Source organism: Zeus faber, assembly GCF_960531495.2.
Source record: "Zeus faber genome assembly, chromosome: 17".
NCBI lineage: Eukaryota > Metazoa > Chordata > Actinopteri > Zeiformes > Zeidae > Zeus > Zeus faber.
The window spans coordinates 21,834,114-21,847,994 of record NC_137204.1 but is presented as its reverse complement, the minus strand read 5'-3'; the positions used below and the strand labels follow the sequence as shown (position 1 = coordinate 21,847,994).

General features: G+C 45.5%; 1 protein-coding gene across 1 annotated transcript; it reads right to left on the bottom strand.

Annotated features, from left to right (window-relative positions):
* Positions 1-187: 187 nt before the first annotated feature.
* Positions 188-8,886, bottom strand: cdc37l1 (cell division cycle 37-like 1). The gene is made up of 8 exons (XM_080018507.1): positions 8,616-8,886; positions 5,226-5,534; positions 4,156-4,249; positions 3,925-4,040; positions 3,127-3,249; positions 2,818-2,991; positions 1,909-1,980; positions 188-368 (listed from the first exon to the last, which is right to left on the bottom strand). The coding sequence occupies exons 1-8, from the start codon at positions 8,727-8,729 to the stop codon at positions 252-254; spliced, it is 1,119 nt and encodes a 372-aa protein (XP_079874633.1). The 5' UTR covers positions 8,730-8,886; the 3' UTR covers positions 188-251.
* Between the last annotated feature and the right edge of the window lie 4,995 nt (positions 8,887-13,881).

Genomic DNA, 13,881 nt, shown 5'->3' with positions numbered 1-13,881 from the left:
AGATGCAAAGTAAAACGTGAAAATAAGAGCGCAGGTGAAGACGTGTGTGTGCGTGTGTGTGTGTGTGTGCGCGCTCGCGTGTGATCCTTTATCGCTGGTCCGTGCCGGAACCGATCTGCGCGGTTGTGTAAAGAGGGCTCGAGATGTGAGTCGTTGGCAGAGTCATTTTGGTAAAAGGGGGCTGGAAAGGAAGAGGGGAGAGGGGGCGGGACGGCGGGGGCAGGGCAGGGCAGGGGGCGGGGCCGCCTTTGCTAGGACATCTCCATCATGCGCGCGTCGTCCGACTCGGCGGAATCCTCTTTAGTCCATCTCCCTGCACAGCTCCACAGCCCGGCCTCCAGGCAGCGCTTCACGTGGTATTCTGCCATCTAGTGGTGGGAGGGGAAGTTGTATTCGGTGTGTTACGGCTCATACCGGGCAAAACAAACCAGAAAACAAGCATCCGTTGGATATCAATTTTTATTTACCTTTATTAGTCCCACAACGGGGAAATTTGCAATTTCACTGCATTTACCCATCCTAGTAACTTGATGTATCTAGGAGCAGTGGGCTGCCATATATCTAGGAGAAGTGGGCTGCCATATAGAGGCGCCCGGGGAGCAGTTAGGGGGTTAAGTGTCTTTGCTCAAGGACACATCGTCACGCTACCGGGAGGAGCCGGGGATCGAACCGGCTCTACCTCCTGAGCCACTGCCCCCATCTAGGCGTGCATTTTGAAAACAAAGTAAACGTGCATCAGGACGCGGTGGAGGGAAGATTCGGGTGCAGGAGCTGACCTCCTGTCGCGCCCTCCTGCAGGATTACAATAACGACACTACCCCCAGTCTCTTGTTTTCACCTAAAACACTTCATTGGCCTGAATGACAGCTGCATTCCAACCCCTGCTGCCATGCATCACAAAGGATGGGGGTGGGGGGCGGGGGGCGCGGTACCTCGCGAGGGATGGGGGGGAGAGGCTTTTCCTGTTAGACGTTAGGAGATTAGAGGTCACTTCAATTCTAGATCAGTGGATAACCCCAAACAGGAGAGTTGGAGCTACTTCCACAAGGATAAGCGGCTCCACAGAGGAAGTTGGAAATGTTTCAGGGGAGGGAGGGAGGGAGGGGGGAGGAGGGCCGTGGCTTTGTTTGCGTCTTTTGTGCTTGGCAGCGTGCCAGGGTTTGGGGGCCTGCAGAGCAGGGGCCGGGCCTCATTCCTTCGCTGGTAAAGACTCTCTCACACCGGAGGATTCCCTACACACGCTGGGCTGCCTCGTCGTCAATAAATACTATTTTTGTTTTCCCTCCATCTCACGTTTGTAACACCGCCGGCCCCCCCCACCCCCCATCGCATCTTCAACAAGTATAGATTGGAGTTTAGTTAATTCTAGTCAGCAAATATGAGCCTTCAAGTAAAATGCATGATGGACATTTCAATTTAAGCAGCGTCAACAATAATAGTTAAAATCCAACAATAACAATAAGCGCAAACAGGAAAGGGAAAAAGCAGTACTGACCAAGAAACAGCAGGATATACAATCGCCTTGTTTATTTACTTTAACCAATTCAGCCAAATGTAGGGAACAAATTAACTTAAATTTTGATTTTAGTGTTCGCCATTATGGTTCTATACACTTATGTATGACCGTATGTATATGTACGTGACAAATAACCTCGTGATCTTGATCTCTTGGGAGCATAAAAACTCTAGTTTCTACAATTCCATATTTTAGCAATTTAGTTGCTGCATTGAGAGTTTCTGCATCAGTACATTTATATGCAATATAATACGATATGTGAGATACGTGTGTAGTATCGTCCGATTCCACCAATAATTAATATGCGTATATTTGCCCACTGTTCCAAAGTCAAATGACTGCCTACAGGTGGTCAGGTGATCGTACTGGATGTGATCATTTTGCAGCATTACCTGTGGATTCATAGTGCTGAGAACATTCTGTAAAATCTGCATATCTTGTAGCTGGAAGCCCGCCTTCAACTCCTACAAAAAAATAAATAAAAAAAATATTAAAATAAGACAGTAGTAAAAATAATAAAAAATAAAAAAAAACAATGCATGTATAACATTGTATTCCACGTCACGCTATTAAGCCGTACAAAAAAAATTCCACAGTGATATCTTGTTTAAACTTCATTCATAATAAGCTTTCACTTTTCAAACCGGGAAGTCAAATATCTCATGACCTAGTCACTGAGGTGAGGCAGCTCTCCCCTGCCATCTAGTGGTCAGTGGGTGTAACATAATCCTATATTTACAGGAAATGGAAACGGAATCATCAACGTAAACAAACAAAAGTTGACATTGTGTTGAAATGTTTTTTTTGCTGTAAAACAGTCAATAGTTCGATACAACAGTGAGTGAATGTGCTCATTTTATTTTTATTATTTTTATTATTATTTTATTTTTTACTTATTTTGTCATGGTGAAATACCATGACAAAATAAGTTAAAGTGCAAGCTTTGTTCTCCTTTACGTTTATCTAACTCAATGGATATGATTAATATAAATATCAATTATATTAATAACATTCAAATATCTGGACTTATCATATAAAAAAATGTTATGCATCAAAATGTCCTACCGTGGGGGTTATATGGGATATATGAACAGGAGTAGGAACCAATGCATTGAAGATTTTCACACACACACACACACACACACACACACACACACACACACACACACACACACACACACACACACACACACACACACACACACACACACACACACACCTAATTGTATCCATTAATCTACACACAATTAAACTCATCATCATCATCTCCATTTATGTTAGGTAGGCTTGGCATTGCTTACTGGAGGCAAAGACTCCAGGACTTCTTTGGGATCGAGCCTTCCACGTGCGCCCACGCTCTGGTGCTCGGCGTCGTTTGGAGCGTCCCCTTTCGACTTCACCGTGTACTCTTTCACTCTCCGTTTGAAGGCCTCGAGCTCGGTGTGGAAGACGTCTAGGTAGCCCTCTTGTCCTGCCTGGAACCCGCAAGCACAGCAACACAATTATTTAGAAAGAAAAAAAAAAAAAAAAAAACAAGACCACAAGCACGCCACGGTAAATATATATTCTATTCGCCAAACATGTAATGCAAATCTAAAACAATTCCTTACTTTGGCTTTTTGGAAGAACTGTCTAAAGCAGCCTCTAGGATCCTGCTGAGAGTTGGAGGCCATCTCCAGGATGAACTGCATGGCTACAGCCTGGTGGGCCACCTGCTCCATCAGGGCTTCTTTCTACAAGAGAATCGAGCGATTCAACAAAACACGAAGATTTACCGTTAAAATATGGCAATGAGTGCATACGTATCATAATATCAAAATGCTTCGTATTTGATCTCGACATGCACTGCTTCAAGTGTCAATCCATAAGATCGTCTGTGTTGGGTGGATTACGCTACAAGTCTCGGAAATTCGAAAATGCAACATCCCCCCCCAAATGATGCCTGATTTGGGGTTATTTTCTTGGTCACTTGAGGTGGTCGCGATATGTTTTGACACATGAGTGTGCAGACCCTGCCACAATACAATGTAAACAGCATATAAAAAGGAGCACACGAGTAACGCAAATACTGTTCATTGAATGGCTTTTTCTTAAAAAAAAATATAATAATAATAATAATAATAATTTAAAAGGTGCCAGCTAAATAAGGCATGGAATATGTCATTTCAACATGATCCGCTGTGGCGACCCCTAACGGGAGCAGCCGAAAGAAGAAGACATTAAAATATTTAAAACAATCTACAATAGCAACAAGATAAAGAGAGATTCAGCTTGGAATCTTATGGTTGAAAGATGAGGAAAAAAAAAAAAAAACCACAGTGTTAACAGTGTGTCCATGACCTAGTGACCCCGCCCTGGATCATATCCTACACATAAAAAAAACCCAAAACAAACAGTGTTCCTCTCACCCCTTCTTGCTGCAGCCTGAAGCACCATAGGATCAGGTAGCTGGCTGTTTCCTCACAGATGAGCTGAGGCTGCTCGGACAGGAACCTCTGACTGTCGTCCCATCGGCGCAGCATCCCTGTTCAAAGGAGATGCAGCTCAAACACTTTCCGTTCCTTTGGCGTTCGGAGAATTCGGGGGACAGCAGGTTAATTCAGCGGAGCACTCTATATGACACTTGCCATAGAACATACCAAAATGTCTGAGCTCGTTTTCATGTTTCTGGGGAAATGTTTTGCTTCTGTCCGGATCCATTTCCGTCGATGTATTGTGTGCATTTATAATACTCTGGAAAAAAGACGGAAGAGAAACATGAAAATGTTAATAGATTAACAAGAGTCGGCAAAAACAGACAAAAATCGAATGACGCACCAGTGAACGATAACGACAAACGTGAAAAATATGCTTAAGGGGGAGCTATTATGCTCCTTTTAACATGTGTTAAAATAGATCTTTGAGGTCCCCAAAACATGATTGTGAAGTTTTTTTTCGTGGAAATACCACTCAGATTATGCATTCTAGCCATTGTGACATGCCTCTAAACCAAAATGGGCTGTTTCAGTGTGTGTGTAGCTTTAATTGTGCATGAGCAGCCAAGCCTGTTATTCTGAGCCAGTGGGGTTTAAGCACAAGTTCCAGGTTCTGTGAGCAAATGGGGTTTGAGCTTTACTCCGGACTCCGTTTTTATTTACTCGGTAAACTTTCACTGATTTCACCTCAATGGTACACTAAAATCTGTTTCTGAACAAATTTTAGGCGAGAAATAGGCAATCCATTTGCTGGGAGACACTGAAACTGCACCAGGACGCACCACGAAGATTGTAGATAATTACATCTACAATCAAATCTCGCTATTTGTATTGGTTTTGTTTGGAGAAATGCACAGCGGCTCACGCGCCCAAGCCTACAGCCTATATACCGCCCCCCCCGCAGAATGAAACAGCAGAATTATTTTTGAAATACTTACATTTCCATCGTCTGCACTTTATTCGCGGACAGTCGACATTAATTCCTCTTTCTCTTAAAAGGATTTGTGCTGGTCTTTCCAGCGACCCTTGTTATTCTCAGTGTTATTTCACCAGCCGTGGTGTAGAACAGTTACTCTCAGATGGAGGGCGGTTCTAATTCTACTGTGGGGCCTGGGACGTACGAGGGGATCAAAATCCAAAAGGGGCGTTTCAGGACATGTCTTCTGAAATCGTTTTTTCTTTTTTTTTTAAAGGAGCTGCAGACACCCAGTGTTTGGCGCTAAAATAAGAGTTACCTTATCGAAAACATCCCAACTTCCGACAGCTCCCAGCACGGGGCTGTGGCTGGTGTCCCGGCCCGCGAGCATGCTCTCCTTGCGCCGCCACTCCTGCTCGGTGTGCGTGAGCTCCGTGGGGCAGGCCAGGGTCCGGGCGCGCTCTTGCTCCAGAGACTCTGAGCCGTAGAGGCCGAGGGAACACAGCTGGTCCTGGGCCTCGGCCAGTCTCCAGCTGGACACGATGGAGGCCTTCACGCAGCGCTGCTGGCTCTGGCACAGAGACGCCAGGGTGCCGTCGCCGAGCGCAGACGGGGCCGACCGCGGCGTCTGGGAGCCGCCGAGGCCAAAAGGGATCAAGGAAGCAAAAGGAGAGGAACATAGCTAAAGATTTCTATTAATTTATTTATTTTACTTTCTACGACAAACCTTTTATTAAATGCTGAAGAAATTCATACACAGAATTCCAAAGTGGTGTTTTTCCTCCATAGCCCATGGTTGGATAAACCACTACCCCCAAAAATGTAATGAATGGAATGAATTTGTTAACTGTTATAATCACATCAGAACAGAGTAGAATCATTTACACTCTAGACACATCATTTTGGACTGACATCATAATAACATAAATGGATTCTTATCCACATACCTGTATTATTACATACGTATTTATTCATCCTGTACAGAAATATTCCATCCATCGTTATACCCACAGCAAAAACGAGTCCGTCACCACAACATTAAAACCACTGACAGGTTAAGTGAACAACACTGACAGTCTTGTTCAAATGGCACCTGTCGAGGAGTGGGATATACACCGATCAGCCACAACATTAAAACCACCTGCCTAATATTGTGTAGGTCCACTTTGTGCCGCCAAAAAAAGCTCTGACAACTCCACAAGACCTCTGAAGGTGTCCTGTGGTATCTGGCACCAAGACGTAAGCAGCAGAATCTTTAAGTCCTGGAAGTTGAGAGGCGGGGCCTCCATGGATTGGGCTTGTTGTTCCAGCACATCTCACAGATGCTCCATCGGATTGAGATCTGGGGAATTTGAAGGCCAAGTCCATTGCCATCAGGGAATACCGTTGCCATGAAGGGGTGAACTTGGTCTGCAACAATGTTTAGGTAGGTGGTATATGTCGAAGTAACATTCACATGAATGCCAGGACCCAAGGCTTTCCAGCAGAATATTACCCAGAGCACCACACTGCCTCCATAGGCTTGCCTATTGCCCATAGTGCATCCTAGTGCCATCTCTTCCCCAGAAAAAACAATGTACAAGCACGCGCTCATCCACATGATGTAAAAGAATACGTGACTCATCAGAGCAGGCCACCTTCCACTGCTCCATGGTCCAGTTCTGACGCTCACGTGTCCATTGTAGGCGCTGTCGCTGGCGGACAGGGGTCAACATGGACACTCTGACTGGTCTGCAGCTACACAACCCCATACACAGCAAGCTGTGATGCACTGTGTGTTACTGACACCTTTCTATCATAGCAGCATTAACTTTTACAGCAATTTGTGCTACAGTAGCTCTTCTGTGGGATCGGACCAGAGGGACTAGTCTTCGCTCCCCACGTGCACCAATGAGCCTTGGCCGCCCATGACACTGTTACCCGTTCACCAGTTGGCCTTTCTTGGAAGACCTCTGGTAGGTACTAACCACTGCATACTGGGAACACTCCGAGTACAAGACTTCCATTTTGGAGATGCTCTGACCCAGTAGTCTAGCCATCAATATTTGGTCCTTGTCAAGGTCGCTTTGATCCTTACGCTTGCCCATTTTTTCTGCTTCTAACACATCAACCTCAAGTTCAAGAGATAATTTGTCACATTCATATACATACGGTCATACATATTTGCAGTGAAATGTCATGACACCCGGTGATTACGCACAATAAGCTCCGTAAGCTCTAAAAATAATAAAAATACTAAAATGTGCGTAAGAACCGACCGTTCATTTGCTGCCTAATACACCGATCAGCCACAACATTAAAACCACTGACAGGTGAAATGAATAACACTGCTCATCTCATTACAATGGCACCTGTCAAGGGGTGGGATGTATTAAGCAACTTCAAAACGGCAGGTCGTGTGGGGTGTTCACGGTATGCAGTGGTAAGTACCTACCAAAAGTGGTCTCTTTTAGCAGGATTATGCGCCATGCCACACTGCAAAAAATGTTCGGGTGTGACTTGCGGAACATGACAAAGAGTTCAAGGCGTTGACCTGGCCTCCAAATTTCCCCAGATCTTGACCCGATGGAGCATCTGTGGGATGTGCTGGAACAACAAGCCTGATCCATGGGGGCCCTGCCTCGCAACTTACAGGACTTAAAGGACCTGCTGCTAACGTCTCGGTGCCAGATACCACAGGACACCTTCAGAGGTCTTGTGGAGTCCATGCCTCAGCGGCTCAGAGTTGTTTTGGCGGCACCAGGGGGAGCCACACAATATTAGGGGTAGTTTTAATGTTGCGGCTGATCGGTGTATATATTAGATTGTTAAGATTTGTTCTACGCTACCCGCTTGTCTGTACAACAATCACCCACCACCAAATCGACTGATAGATCCTCATTCTGACTCAAAGCTTCCAGGAGCCGCCCTAGCTCGTTTGGTGCAGGGCGGGGTAAAAGGGACTAAAAATAAATAAATCCATCCATCCACCCACCACCACCACCACCACCACCTATTCAAGAATGTTTCTACCCAGCTGTCAGGGGCTGAGGATACTAGGGACCCGGGGGGGCCGAGCAGTGAAGTGTGCGCCTAGTTGTGGCCTCTGATCTCATCTGGCATCAAGCATACAGTTTGCAAAGATTTTGTGTGATTTGACTTGAAGTGAAATGAAGTTAAATGTGCACCAGTCACAGAGCCTGAGCACACACGTCTGGGCAGACGCCCTACAGCGCTAGTGAGGAAAGACTCGACTCTTTTCATCCAGATTCTCTCCCGAGCCGGATCACAACATTAATTTATCTCCCGACGCCACATGGATTATTTGGGGGGAAATGTCTAGGTGCACAGCGGTCACACGCTCACCCTGCCGAACGCATCGGCTTGCTTTGCTTTGGACTTTGATTGAGTCCAGTTATTATTTTCAGTCTACAACTATGACTCCCAACTCCTGAGTCATTCGAAGACTCGTTCGCTACGAATGAAACGTTCGTTGAGTCTTCACTATCTGCGACATGAGCTGGATAAACTGACGCGTTATAAGTCGAGGCACCAGCCGAACCTTGTTGACATTCGCAGGGCGAGGAAAATATCTGCAAACATGGAATGTTATGCCACCGCTAGCGCTGTGTTGCTAGGTAACTTAACTTGGGTGTAGCCACGAAAGCACGACCCGTTTGCGAGCGGCAGTAGTTCTGCACACCGCGCACGGGTACCACGGGGCGGTTACCTGCTGCTGCTGGTGGTGGTGGTGGTGGGCACAATCGGAGCTCCGATCGGAGGCAGGGCCGCCGCGGGGCTCCTCGTCGGGGGACACCAGCCTCCCGCTCCCCGACCACTCCATCGCTGTCGGTCAGCTAGCTAGCGCCACGGCTAGCGGGCTAGCTGGTTAAATACCCTGGGACAATCCACCCCGAGATCAGCACTCAGCCGGTCGGGGTTAAATTTAGCCCGGGATACCAGTCCGTTAAGTCAACACGACGGTTTCGGGAGCGTGACCGAGCGCCGCATGGGAACCGCGGTGTTACCGAGACGCGGAGCCACAGACGGAGTCGGTTCGGGGAGCTTATGCGTGTGGTGACGCGTGACTCGCAAATGATTCGTTCGCGGCGAACGACTGACCCGGGGGGGGGGGGGGGGGGGGCGATGAGTGTTTTTTTTTTTTTGTTCAAGATTCAAGATTCAAGATTTCTTATTCGTCACATACATATACATACTTTCATACATATATGCAGTGAAATGTAATGCAACGCACCCGGTGATAGCACACAATATGTCCTTTCTAATAGACCGACTAACTGACTCCTAAAACGTAATACAGTAAGTTGAATACTTATAGAATAAGATAAAGAAAATATATAGAATAAAATACAATAAAAATAAAGGTTTGTTGCACAAACCATCTCTCTGTTGTTTAGTCAAGTATTATAGGGGAGCGGCAGAGGCTTGCGGAGTGTGTAAAAAAAACAAAACGAATTCGAGGGAAATAAATCGGGGAACAACAGGAAATCTATCCATCGTTTTCCACAATCTGTGAAAATCTTCCGCTCAAACCGAAAATAATTACTGGGGATTAAATTAAAGTCCCGGGCCAAAACAACAACAACAACAACAACAACAACAAAAAGACCAAGATAATTGGAATTTGGTTGATTTACACTTTTGCAAACCACCCAAAAAATGAAGAAAAAAAAATGACGACGAAACAAAAAAGAAAACATATTTTGGAGAGAATTTGAGTCCACGACTTGGAGGGATCCCCCAGTTTGCAGTGTTGCGCCTGGATAAATGACGCTGAAATAGATTATGCGAATTATTCTTGCGAGATTTGCGTTCACAGCTCGGCGCCGCGCCGACGCGTCGGGCCGGGGAAAAACCGAACGAACCCTTTTCGACGAGCGGCTCGTCCAGAACCGAATCCGCAGAGAACAGTCAAAGCTTTCCCCGCGGAACTCTGCGCGCCGGGTCCACGACGCCACCGTCTGGAAGCGCAGATGTATCCGCGTGCTCCAAACACGTTTGAATTGAGAATGATTTTCCCTTCGGCTTGTGGAAATTGTCCATTTCAAAAAGTTCGGTATATTTACGAAAAGTCAAAAAATACAACCCCCCCCCCCCCCTCCCCTCCTCCTCCTCCCAAAAAAAACAACAACAACATTGTTTCGATGGAAGGGATTACGTCGGTAGAGGAGAATCTCGCGATATTATGTATCGGAGACGAGTCATGTTTGTTTGTTTTTTTGTTATTCTATATTATTTCTGTTTTTCCGTCAGTCGTTGTTTAAAACCCATGCAGATAAAAAAAAAAATATATATATATAATATCACCAGACAATCAAGTATAACAATAAAAACATTTTTTCACGAGGTGATCAAAAATAACGAAACGCAAAATGTACATGACGACAAAAAAAATAAAAAAAAATGAAGATTTCTAATTGTAATCTGTATTTTCTTCAACCCATATTATTCCATTTGACATTTTTATTCATTTATTTTACCTGAATTTTACCGGGAAGTCCCACTGATTTCTTTTACAAGAGAGACCTGTCCAGGGTGGCAGCCTTACAAAAATCACAACATATTAAAATGTACGACATGATGTCCATAATTAAATAGAATAACGGCTATTCCAAAACAGTGGCCTCCAAGAAAAACAGCCACATGCCTCCATCCCCACATTCTTTGTGAGTCTTCATTCATCAATGGATATAAATGTGAATAATTCTACTTATTTCAGTAGATTATTCAATGCCCACGGTGCACAGTAGGAGCATGCATGTCCCCCCAGATCTGTTAAAAAAACCGGGGTGCATTGAAAAGAAAAAACATTGTGATCCTCCAAAGATCTGTATTTTGTAACGTCAATAACGTTCTCTTACGTTTTACCTGTAAATACCAGGTGTTTCACTGCCCCACATCACGTTTTTATTTGGAGGGGGGGGGGGCGTGGTCGAATTAGTCTTTTGATGAATTTATGAATTTATAAAGAAATTATGAGAACATGTGAACAGAAAATAAAAAATAAAAAAACAGTTGAAAGTGCTTCCTTATCCTCTATGACGGCCTCTGTGAAAGGTCCTTAAAAAGTCGGCATATGCTTCGGCCCACAGGGGGCGACACAAAGAGCCAGGGGAGGATTTTTCCAAAAGTAAAAAAAATGAACGAATTCAGGACAATTCGTATATTTAGTATTTTTAGAGCTTATAGAGCTTATGGCGCGTAATCATCGGGTGTCATGGCATTTCACTGCGTACATGTATGACCGTATGTGTGTGTAAGTGACAGATAATCTCTTGAATTTGAACTTGTCAATGCTGACCTCACCAGGGGCCCTCACTGAGCCACACACATAGGCTCCACTACCTTACTGTACTGTATGGAGCATACTGTACCGCATACTGTGGCACTGTTCAGGGTTGTTCGGTGTTACCGTATTGCTGCGCCGTACTGTTGTATACTGTGCTGTATTATCCCACAAACACTACCTCACTTTATTCACATGCCACTTTAATGCACATATCTGTATTTACATAATTGCCTATTCCCTATACATAAGTCTATCCCATATACGTAAGTCTATCCCATATACGTAAGCCCTTTTTCTATTCCATTTTATCTTATTTTATTTTATTTTATTTTATTTTATTCCATATATTTTTATTTTATTCTATAAGTATTCGACTTACAGTATTACGTTTTAGGAATCAGTTAGTCGGTCTAGTAGAAAGAAATTTTCTTAGGTAGCTACTGTGTTCAGTCTAGGACATATATATATATATATATATATATATATTTTTTATTTTTATTTTTTTTTGTTATATATATATATTTTTTCTGTAATCACCGGGTGCGTTGCATTACATTTCACTGCATATATGTATGAAAGTATGTGTATATATATACATACATAATAATGTATGTTTATTGTGACCCGAGCAATGACGGTGTAATGCGCTCTCTTGCCAATAGGTGTCAGTAGAAGACTACGGTGACGTTCATGTGCTGCAAACACGCACACACGCGCGCACACACACACGCGCACACACACACGCACACACACACACACACACACACACACACACACGCTTTTTAAAACCAGTGCATATACGAGGCGGAACTCCAAAACCAGCGTCCCTGGCTCCAGAGAGAAGGGGTAGCTGAGTCCCCAAGAGTCAAGGCCCCTGCTACCGCTCCCCTCCCTCACCTCCCCCTCCTGGAGGGGGCGAGCGGCTGGAGAGGAGCAGTGTCCAGACATGCACATTCGATCTTCCTCAGCATCCTCAAATGTGATGTTGACAATCGATGAACCGGGCCCACCTACACAACTGCTGAGTTATCCTTCGGCCCGACACCGAGCCCCGGCCGGCTGGCGTCCTGCCGCCCCACCGGCCCCCGCGGTTCTCACACCTTTCATAAAACCAAACAAACAAATGCATGTACAGCAGCACACATAATATTCAATTGGCTCAATGTGAGGGTCGCTACATAGACAGTGATATTATATGCATCGATATAGTGTCAATACGGGTAATATTAGAGTCAATGTCGTCTTGGATTTAGGATTTTTTAACATACAGTTGAATGTCGTCTTCGAGCCTCCGGTAGAGCATTCCAGTAAAGTAAAGCGATTTTTCTAGACTCCCTAGACTTCTGCCCGTTCCCATCAGCGCCGCTCCCTGCCTCATCATAATATTGACGTTTTTAATGATTTATACTCTTGTGTGTAAAGACCTTCTGAAAGCACCAACAGCCATGCCACACGTGTTGTCAAATCACAGATACCGAGTTATTCATCAAAATTATTGTGACATTTGATTTTGGTCAGTGTTTGCCAACTGTAAAAACTGAGGGACTGTTGTTTGTAACAGTGTTGTGTATTGCGAGTGTCTTCCCCCACAGCTCCGTTTTTTTTTTTTTGTTTTTTTTTTAAACGAGGCCAGGGGGCAATCGGTTCAAGGCTAATCTCATTTTGGCTTTTTATTGTTCAGGGCTCGCGTTGATACGGAGCGGCGTATTTTGAGGCGCTCATAAAACTTTATGGGTTATTGTAGTCGGAGAAGAAAAAAAAAAACTGTGTGGAAACGGTCCTTTTTTTTTTTTCCATCGCGGCGGGATTGTGCCCGACCGCTCCACAAAGAGCAGGACGCGAAAAAAAAAAAAACCCAAAAATGTGCTGTGGTTGCCGATACACCGCTTGCTGACTTAAACAATTTGAGGATGTTGAATTTGATTTTACAGAACTGTGCGATACCGCGATCAGATACATCCGCGCCGCTTGTCGTTTGGCACGGCGGCGTTTTTCGGGCGCGTCGCCCTCACAATGCACATGGGGTTTCCTCCACCTATCGTCAGCAAGCACCCCCACCCAAAACATGCACCCATCACCATCGTCTGACCAGCGATGGACACCTGGTACCAGGTCCCCGTGCGCGTCGACGAACGCTGCCCACTGCTCCTGGCGGCCCCCCCGGAGGAAGGACAAGGCTCAAATGCAGAGGCCACATTTCACTGGCCACCACCCAAAAAGCATGTGCATGTGTGTGTGTGTGTGTGTGTGTGTGTGTGTGTGTGTGTGTGTGTATATATATGCATGTGTTGTAGTGTGGTGTGTCGAATTGAAGATTCTTCTCCTTCATTGTGGGACACGGTTGCCAGTGTAGTGTGCAGTGTTTGAGCACTGTGATATTTGGAGTCATTTATCCTTGTCGTTTTTTTGCACGCCGTCTGAGCGGCATTACACTCTTGACACCGCGCGCCGTAAAACACCCGTGACGGGACGCGGGCCGCGGCCCTCCTCGCCGGCGGCGGCCGACCCCTCGCTGACGCACGCTCGGTGGCTCGTTTGTAAACAGGAAACCGGCCCCTGGACGCCTGATAAAAAGATTCTCGTTCTACCTGGGGACAAAGCGCGGCCCAGGCTGAAGTGGAGCTCCGACGCTCCCTGCAGCCTCCGCCCTCTCACGCGTCGGGACCGGGACCGCTTCTGTTCTATC